The 10,330-nt window shown below is 47.6% G+C and overlaps 1 protein-coding gene across 1 annotated transcript in view; it reads left to right on the plus strand.

Moving 5' to 3' along the window:
• Nucleotides 1-7,310, plus strand: part of STMN3 (stathmin 3) — a 33,372-nt gene extending 26,062 nt beyond the window's left edge. The window contains exons 2-5 of the mRNA XM_075350501.1: nt 1,589-1,684; nt 1,764-1,939; nt 6,056-6,247; nt 6,973-7,310. Coding sequence (XP_075206616.1) covers nt 1,589-1,684; nt 1,764-1,939; nt 6,056-6,247; nt 6,973-7,032 — 524 coding nt within the window. The 3' untranslated portion in view covers nt 7,033-7,310. The remainder of the gene's footprint in view (nt 1-1,588; nt 1,685-1,763; nt 1,940-6,055; nt 6,248-6,972) is intronic.
• Nucleotides 7,311-10,330: the final 3,020 nt, after the last annotated feature.

The following is a 10,330-nucleotide window of genomic DNA, read 5'->3' on the forward strand; positions in this document are numbered from 1 at the left end:
TGGTGCTGTCTTTCTAGTTCTCCTCACCTGCACTGATCCTCTGCCTCCTTCTAGCTGCTTGTAATTTTGTGACACTACTGTGCCTGGGTGCTTCTTGCAGCGTTTATTAGGGGTAATAAAACCAGTACTTATCTTTTGTTGAGATTGTCCCGATCCATTTCCCCTGTGCTGCGGCTCCATATTCTCTCCCAGCCCTCCTGTTCCTTCATTGCTGCTCTCCTCCTCCCTTCTTTCTTCTTCCTCCATGTCCCCCTCCTCCTCCCATTGCTGACCGTCCTCTTCTGTCCCCTGCTGACACTTCTCTCCAGTTTCACTTTCCTCTGTTTCCCCACTCACTACCTCGTCCTCCTCTCTCTGTCTCCGGCACAGCTTAGCTGCATCTCCTGCCTGTGTTTCTGGCTCCTCCTCCATCATGCTCTCCGGCACCATGCTGTTTTCCTCCACTCCACTCCGGCCCACAGCGTCGCCGCTCCTACAGGTTCCCTCTCCACCTCCAGCACTGCGCAGCAGGTACCGTTCCATTGCCGCTCTCTTCCGGTTCCCTGCTTCCTCACTTTCACCGTGGTCACTCGTTCGGGGGGGCTTCTATCTGACGCTTTCTCCGGGGGGTAGCAGGAGCTTCCCTTCTACACCACCACCTCAGCCAGGACCGGAACCGGAAGTCCAAAAATGTTTTTTGAATGTAGTGTCCGCCTCACCCCCAAAAAAACAGCAAAAAACCTCGCCTTCCCTATCTCTGAATTGCTATAGTTTATGACTAGCTGTATGTGGGCAGACAGCCAAACTGCCTAATCATTGACTTCCATTATACTCGTTAATTGAGCTGAGGTCTTTCAGAGTGTTTGACCTGCTCGACTCAAGTAATGAGCACTCGAACATTGTAGTGTTCACTCATCATAACGAGTACCGAGCATTGTACTGCTCAGCCATCCTTAGTTTCTATACATACACTGTGCGGAAGCACACTGTGATTAATGGATACATGAATTCCAATTTTACTACAAACAAAAAATGCAAAAGCCATACAACCACGTCAAGGTGTACCTTTAATATGGTTGGTCCCTAAACACTATGGCCATAAAGATGGCTTGGGAGGGTTGATCTTACCTTTATCGAACATACCGCCTTGTGAAATATAATATAAAGGTTCAAATAAGGACCACTTTGCAGTAAGTAGTCCTCCAAGTAATTATCCACCGAAAACTATGCTGCTAAAATAAGTTTAAATTCAATGGTTACTAAGAAAGGGCTGACAATTATGTCCTTCACATCACGGTAATGCATACTTAGGAGGTGAATCAAACACTTAGTAACGCTTGCAGGGCACACCACATAGATCATATATGGGAGCTGTAAATCCGCTTCAATAAAAATACAAATAATTCCCTCAATATGTTTCACTGCATTCTCAGGCTTCTTCAGGGGGTTGTGTGCTTTTTAGCTTATATAGCTAATAAAGAGGGAGACTGAGCTCAGTCACAGACATGCACTACTTATCATCAGGCTTATATAGTGGTGTAAAGTACCAGAGAGCAATGGCTGATTATTAAAAGGGATTATTCTCTGAGTCATTTCTTGTCTCTTGCAGCCTACAAAGAGAAGATGAAGGAGCTGTCTATGCTGTCCCTGATCTGCTCCTGCTTTTACTCGCAGCCTCATCCCAAGACAATCACTGAATATGAAGGTCAGAAAACTTCTTATATCATTCTGGAGAAAGTCTATATCAGCCTCTTGATACTGATAATGGTCTTTTGTGTCCTCAGATATGGAGGTGAAGCAGCTGAATAAAAGGTCGTCAGGGCAGAGCTTTGAGGTGATCTTGAAATCTCCTTCAGACTTGTCCCCTGATGGTCCTCCACTGGCTATCTCTCCTAGGAAGAGGGAGGTTTCCTTGGAAGAGCTGCAAAAGAGGCTGGAGGCTGCTGAAGAGAGGAGAAGGGTAACTTATAGATGCAATACCTTTATTTGCTTCTTCTGTAGCTTTACGAAGGTGCCCAGGTGATGCCATACACCAATATGCCAGGCATCTTCTAGTATAATAACATGCAATGATGAAACGATGAATTGTCAAAGTGTTGAAGAGTCTTTAGAGTGTTGAAGTCAGTTTACTGGCATAAAACAGTTTGCAAAGTTGAAAAAAAATGCAGTGAAAAGTTGTGGAAAACATTTGCAACTTTTGTTGTTTTCACGCCAAATTCAGCCAACTCTGTCAAAATGGTTGGAGCCAGGGCAGGGCGTGGCTCACACACCTGTCAAATTTATCAGAACTGACTCCAGTTTTTACACCACAAATGTTACTCTAGTTCCCGACTGGAGTAGCATTTCTGGCAAGGCACACTCCACAGCGAAGATGGGTTTTAATCATTAAGTAGCGTGCAACTCCTAATGAGTTCATCACAGTGTTCTCCAGTGAATCCTTCATTAACACTGGTGTGCACAACCCTAGTCTTAATGATTCAGCCGGATGGGTTTTAGGCACCTTGGCAACTGCCCCTGTTCCCATCCCCACAATACCACTGGCCTATAAAAGTTATACATCTTGTGTCACGCTAGTGGGTGTGGACCCACTGCGCCACGGGACTAGGCTTACCTCGGAGGGGCGTAACTAAGGGACTACCTTGTCTTCAATAGTGCCACTAATGGTGAGGATAGGCTTGTGTTGGAAGGTAGCCCGCAGGTATCACTACAGGGCAGTCCCCGGCTCTGCGACAGCTGACCCCAGGGATCAAGCAAGCAGGTACAGAGTCTGGGTCACGGATGGCACTACAGGACAGCTGGTACTGAAAGGACTGCTAGAACCGGCTGGACAGCTGGTACTTGCGGGATGGCTGGTGCGGACTGCTTGGAAGTGGAACAGGGTGGTCGACAGGTACTGGCAGGACGACAGGAACACTAGACTGGTACTGGATACAGGAACACAGATTAGCATACACAGGATGAGCAAAGGTTGTTAGGGCACATGATGCTTAGGCACCTCCCTAAAGAGGAGGATGTCCTAAGTTCCCAGTGCCTCTGAAGCATTGACTGAGAGGTACTTACGGATTAAAGTGCTGCCCCTTTACGAAGAGCGGAGAGAGCGCATGCACACTCTCAGCCCACTCCATTAATTTGTTTGAGAACCTCAAAAGGTCTAATGTAGCAGGGACCCAACTTGTAGGAAGACTCTTTGAGATGGACGTATCTTGATGAGAGCCATACTTTATCTCCAAGCTAAAAAAGCAGGTGGGTCCAGATTTCTGTTATCTGCTTAGTTCTTCATGCTTTTGGAGGATTTCACCAATGCAGCTCAAGCGTCCACCCAGATTTTGGAAAAACTCATAGAGAGGGCTGAAGTCGCAGGGATACCAGAAGAAATGCATTAAAAGGGATGTTTGGCTGATGCCCATATACAGTGAAGAATGGGGAACTCGTCAACACTTCTCTCATATGTTTGTTGCACGAGAACTCCGCCCAAGGCAAAAATTTGACAGTCACTGTAGTGAGAATTGACAAAGGAAGTTGGTCAGGCTCTGGTTGACCAGCTCCACTTGACCATTAGGGAACTTTCTTAGGGGATTCTTATTACGAGCGCACGAGGAACAGGCAGAAACGAAGTCCATAGCCTCTTTCCGCAGGATTAGCCACCAGTAATGCCACAAAATGACCGGGCAAGATTAGAGGAGTGGACCCACTGCAGCACTAAGATTTTGTCCGCCTCTGAGATGAAAGTCTTCCCGGGTAGTACCTGAGACAAGCTCACCAGATGCACAGTAAGCATCAGGGAGGGATAATGTGTTGAGGCTCCTCCTCTTGGTCGGTAGACAAAGAGGAGCTAGAAAATGCATTCACCTTGATGTTTTTGTGAGCTGGCTGGTAATGAAGGACAAAGTCGAATTGGGCAAAAAAACATTGATTGATGAGCTTGGTAGGATACAGCCTCTGTGCCGACTGCAGGTAACATTTTTGTGGTCAGTGTAGATGATGACGGGATGGACAGCCCATTCTAAAAGCTAACACCACCTCCAGAGCCATTTTAATCACCAATAACTCTTAGGGGAACTTTGCACGTTGCGACATCGCTACTGCGATATCGTCGGGGTCAAATCGAAAGTGACGTACATCCGGCGCCGGTAACGACGTCGCAACGTGTAAAGCCTAGGAGAGAAGATGAACGAGCGTGAAACAGTTAAAAATCGGTGATCTGTGTCACGTCGTTCATTTTCATAATGTTGATGCGTCCGCAGGTACGATGTTGTTTGTCGTTCCTGCAGCTCCACACATCGCTGTGTGTGAAGCCGCAGGAGCGACAAACATCTCCTTAACTGCGCCCGCCGTCCACCGCAATGCGGAAGGGAGAAGGTGGGCGGGATGTTTACATCATGCTCATCTCCGCCTTTCCGCTTCTATTGGCCGGCCGATTAGTGACGTCGCGGTGACATCGCTGTGACGCCGAACGCACCGCCTCCTTGAAGGAGGGATTCTTCGACTGTCACAGCGACGTCGCCGACCAGGTAAGTGCGTGTGAAGCTGCCATAGCGATAATATTCGCTATGGCAGCTATCACAAGATATCGCATGTGCGACGGGGGCGGGTACTATCGTGCTCGGCATCGCTATCATCGGCTAGCGATGTCGCAGCGTGCAAAGTACCCCTTAGTCACAATTGAAATAGTTGCATTCAGGAACGGAGAAGGCTTTGGAAAAGAAACTGTAGTTTAAAGTTTGCCCTGTGGGAGACTTCTGTGTGAGGACTGCCCCGGCCCCAAAGGAAGAAGCATCCACCTCCAATAAGCTTACTGATCTTTGGTCTGTGCAGCATCGCAGCTAATAAAAAGACCTGCTTGAGGGAGGTAAATGCATTCTCAGCTTCCAGAATCCATAGAGTGAGTTTACAGAAGATTCTGGAGCCCCTGAGATAATTGATTAATTCCACTATAAGTGGCTGCGGGTATTTATTCTTGACCGAAATTTGATTTAGACCCCTATAATCAATACAGGGACAGAGAGAGACATCTTTCTTCTTCACAAAGAGGAACCCAGCACCAACCGGAGAAGATTTATTGATAAATCCTCTTGCCAGGTGAGCAGTGCCTGGTTTTCTCCACATATACCGCTTAGAATTATCACCAAAAAGCTATATCTTCGTCTCATCAGATCAGAGAATCTTATTTCTCATAGTCTGGGAGTCCTTCAAGTGTTTTTGTGCAAACTCTATGAGGGCTTTCATATGGACGGCCTGGTCTAGGAAGAGTTCTGGTGGTCCCAAACTTCTTCCATTTAAGGATTATGGAGGCCACTCTGCTCTTAGGAACCTGGAGTACTACAGATATTCTTTGTAACCTTGGCCAGATCTGTGCCTTGCCACAATTCTGTCTCTGAGCTCCTTTGGCAGTTCCTTTTGACTTCTTGATTCTCATTCGGTCTGACATGCACTGAGCTGTGATGTCTTATATAGACAGGTGTGTAACTTTCCAAATCAGGTCCTATCAGTTTAATAAAACACAGCTGGACTCCAATGAAGGAGTAGAATCATCTCAAGGAGGATCACAAGGAAATGGACAGCATGTGACTTATATATGAGTGTCTGCGCAAAGGGTCTGAATGACCATGTGATATTTCAGTTTTTCTTGTTTAATAAATGTGCACACATTTCTACATTTCTGTTTTTTTCTGTCAAGATGGGGAGCAGAGTGTACATTAATGAGAAAAAAAAATGAACTTTTTTGAATTTACCAAATGGCTGCAATGAAACAAAGAGTGAAAAATTTAAAAGGGGTCTGAATACTTTCCATACCCACTGTATATGTACAGCTGGTATAACTTCTATATGTTCCTGTATAAAGTGATGTGTAAATTCTGGTATAATCTGGGTATGTTTTGTATATAGTGATATGGAGCATGCTGGTATAACCTGGATATATTCTGCATATAATTATATATGTACAGCTGTTATAAGTTATACTGTATATCTTCTGGTATTTAGTGGTATGGAGCATGCGGTTGTAAATTAGGTATCGGTCATATATATTAGGCAGATTGTCTTTTTCTACCATATAACTCTTTTTTTTCGCTCCCAGACCCAGGAAGCTCATGTGCTGAAACAACTTGCTGAGAAGAGGGAACACGAGCGGGACGTTCTGCACAGGGCAATAGAGGACAATAATAACTTTAGCCGAATGGCTGAGGAAAAACTCAACTACAAGATGGAGATGAGCAAGGAGATACGTGACGCCCACTTGGCGGCTCTCAGGGAGCGTCTCCGCGAGAAGGTATCCAGCAAGGCATTACCATATGATGTACAATCTGTATTCAGTGAAGATATTACCATTACTGAGCTAGAAGATGGCAGTTGTTACTGATCAGATTCTATGACAACGGAAAAAGGGAAAAACAAGAGGCAGACGGAGGAGCTAGAGGCATAGGGAGGAGCTATAGGCATAGAGAGGAGCTACATACAGGGGAGGAGCTAGAGGCATAGGGAGGAGCTATAGGCATAGAGAGGAGCTACATACAGGGGAGGAGCTAGAGGCATAGGGAGGAGCTATAGGCATAGAGAGGAGCTACATACAGGGGAGGAGCTAGAGGCATAGGGAGGAGCTATGGGCATAGAGAGGAGCTGCATACAGGGGAGAAGCTAGAGGCATAGGGAGGAGCTAGAGGCATAGAGAGGAGCTATGTGCAGGGGAGGAGCTACAGGTAGAAGGAGGAGCTAGAGGCAGAGGTAGAAGGTAGAAGCAGACCCTCTTCTATCTACTTAGGGTCTCATCAGTAACAACTACCATCTCCTATCTCAGTAATGGGAAAGTCTTCACTGCATACAAATATTACCTTGAGGATTTTGATAATGACTAATCAATTCTGGCAGAAAAAGAAACTAGTTTGTCTGAAAAAATATATTACAGAGTTGCTTATTTTCATGTGCATTATTGATGTATGAAATAAAAATTAAAACGATGGTTATGCTTTATCATAATCTCTGCTTCTGTCATTCCAGGAGATTCATGCAGAGGAGGTCCGTAAGAATAAGAAGCAGGGGGAGGAGAAGTCTGGATAGAAGCCGCTGCCGCCGCTGAAGACTTCCATGCCAGCTCTCAATAAGAAAACAGCAAACAAAACTATTTTATGTACATGTCATTTGTCACTTCATCACACAATCCCCGTCTGCCCCCCCCCCCATCCCTCCTGATCTGTCACCATCATGACCCGGTCGCCCTGGAGTAATGAGGTTCATAAGGTTATGCCATACAGTTCGCACGTCTGCAGATTCTTCCAGAGAATTATGCCCCTCGCATATTTTATTTTTAAACCATATAAATTACAATTGTTCGACCATTTGGAGTTCACTTCATTGTGTGATATGAGAAACGATTGAGAGGGGTTAAATGGGATTTAAAGGTGTTTAATCTTAAAGGGGTTTTCCAGACTTAAGCTATGTGCGCACGCTGCGAATTTACCGCGGATTTGCTGCAGAAAACATGTAACATTTCTGCAGACATTCCCCAGCAAAACCTATGGGTTTAAAAAAAAAATGCTGTGTGCACACTGCGTTTTTTTATACCTGCGGATTTACCCGCGGAATTTCCGCTACGGAATTAATGAGCATGTCACTTCTTTTCTGCAGGTAGCTGCAGTTTTTGCCATAGATAATCGTAAAAAACCGCAGGGACCAACCCGCGGAAAAACCTCAGCAAAAACATGTCCAATCGCTGCAAAAACGGGGGTGTGGTTTTACCGCGGTTTTTGCCGCGGGTGCGGTATTCTGCCACAGGGTGTGGATTTTTCTTAAGAAAAGTCAATTTTCTAGTGCACACATAGCCTAAGGCGGGCTTTGCACGATGCGACATCGCAAGCCGATGCTGCGATGTCGCACGCGATAGTCCCCGCCCCTGTCGCAGGTACGATATCTTGTGATAGCTGCCGTAGCGATAATTATCGCTACGTCAGCTTCACATGCACTCACCTGCCCTGCAACTGTCGCTCTGGCTGGCGACCCGCCTCCTTCCTAAGGGGACGGGTCGTGCGGCGTCACAGCGACGTCACACGGCAGGCGGCCAATGGCGGCAGAGGGGCGGAGATGAGCAGGATGTAAACATCCCGCCCACCTCCTTGCTTCTGTATAGCCGCTGGCGGCAGGTAAGGAGATGTTCCTCGTTCCTGCAGCTTCACACACAGCGATGTGTGCTGCCGCAGGAACGAGGAACTACATCGTACCTGTCGCGGCACCGGCATTATGGAAATGTAGGAGCCTGCACCGATGATACGATAACGACGCTTTTGCGCTCGTTCATCGCATCATCTAGGATTTACACACTACGACATCGCAAGTGACGCCGGATGTGCGTCACTTTTGATTTGACCCCACCGACATCGCACCTGCGATGTCATACTGTGCAAAACCGCCCTTAGGGTTAAAGCCTGCAGTTACTCTCTGTGACTGAAGACTTGTGAATCCTTACAGTGTACTGTCAGAATTCTCCAGTTCTGAGAGCAAACGGTCGTTCAACCATAAGTATGCGACTTGCTTACCTCTGGCCACATTCCTGCTAGACTTGTGGGGTCGTGCGGCCACTCAAATGAAAGTGGGTATTTACAGGGGTGTTGATATGTAGTTCATTACAACACCCGTGGTGTACGGTAATTTGGGGAGTACCGCCGCTGTGAGTACCCGGGGTAATGAAGTGGGGCAGCAAGGTGTCGTAGCCCTCCACGGGTAGGGGGATGCCCTGGGACTCGGTGAGGGGTGCCGTGGGGTGCAGGGGTCACTCTCGTACTCACTCGGTTCATGAGCAGACACTGACAACCAGTTAAACCAAGTCTCTGGGTACCGCTGCCGCTGAGGGGAGGTCGTACGGGTCCCGTCCCCAATAGTGTTGCCTGGTGATCCGTGACCTGCCTCCTGGCACTTAGTTTGACTTCAACTTGGTGGCCCGGTAGTATGGAACTAGCCGGGCCCTGCTCCCTACTATGGCTAAGTATCGGAGCTTGCTCTCAGGGCTCACGCTTGGGATTTTCTGGACCGTTTTCGATTGGAAAGTCCTATCCCCCCGTTGCACTAATGCCCCGATTCTGGAGCGGGTGGGAACAGATCAAAAAGGCTCTGTTCTCCTCAGGTGTCGGGTTGCCTGAAGCTACTCCCCGACCTAGGGTCCGTGTACCCCGCCGTGCCTTTGGTCCCGGACCGGTGACAGTGCTAGGCTGCCGGCTGTCCTCCTCAACAAGTCCAGACACCTCGCCACAATCCCCTGTGACTGGGGGTCCAACTCCTTTAGGCCCAGACCACCGTCTGCAACCTAGACAGTTCCTTTAGGAGCCACCGCTTCCGACTTCCTCTGAGCTCATCACAGCTCGAGGGCTACTTCCCAACCAATCTCTTTCAACTCTCTGACCGACTCACTACACTCCTCACTTCCCCTCCCTGACACCCCCCGGTGGGCGACTCTATTCCACTCAAGTCGTCCACTGGTGTGTCTGGCGGGAGTGGTGCAGGGTGTATCTAGGATTTGATTCGCTGTTGGAGACACCACCATTTAGATAGGGACCCAGAACCAAGAGGGAGGTGGAATACTGCACGGAAGGGCAGCTTGTGCAGTACCCTGGGACGACCTGATAGGCCGGACAAATCTGTGACGCCCCTGGACTGTCTCAATTCACTTATATTGCGTGAGGCTGCACACGTCTAGTCTGCACATGACCACATGTATGCAAATTGCATACTTGCAACCCCTTGAAGATTTTGTGGAACGTCAATTCATATGAACATTTAGGTGCTATATCCTGGATGGCTCTATTGAATGAGTTTTTATTCCTTAAGGAACCCTAATAAACAATGGATGTTGCAGAACATGCTGATTTTGCTAGGTCCTGCAAGCTGTGTATGTCAGGAGCATCCCGACTTTCCTCTTAGATCATATCTGGGAGGAGAAGAATCGGGCAGTTGAAATTTTAACACCTGATCCTTTTATGTTCAGGGGAGATAACAAGTGGTCTGGCAGCGGCTTTCCCCTCTCACCTCATTGAAACGCACGAACACTCAACCGAACTGAGCACCACGTCCATGGGGGAGACAGAAGAGAGAGCGGTCATGTGCATGAAGAGGTTAAAGGGAGTCTGTCACCAGGTTCTTGCCACCTAACCTAAGAGCATTATGATGTAGAGCAGGGGTCCCCAACCTGTGGCTCGGTGTGGCTTGCTGCTCTCTGCCAGCTTGGTACATTAGCATCAAGTCTACCAAACTTCTATGACAAGAGTCTCTAGATGGTGATTTTTGTGAGTAGCCTTGCACGGAAAGAAAGATGTGAGTGCGCTGGCCGTGGAGGGAAGGTAAATATAATAAGCTTAAGATAGGATGATAC

The sequence above is a fragment of the Anomaloglossus baeobatrachus genome, chromosome 5 (genome assembly GCF_048569485.1).
Source record: "Anomaloglossus baeobatrachus isolate aAnoBae1 chromosome 5, aAnoBae1.hap1, whole genome shotgun sequence".
In the NCBI taxonomy this organism is placed as follows: Eukaryota; Metazoa; Chordata; class Amphibia; order Anura; family Aromobatidae; genus Anomaloglossus; species Anomaloglossus baeobatrachus.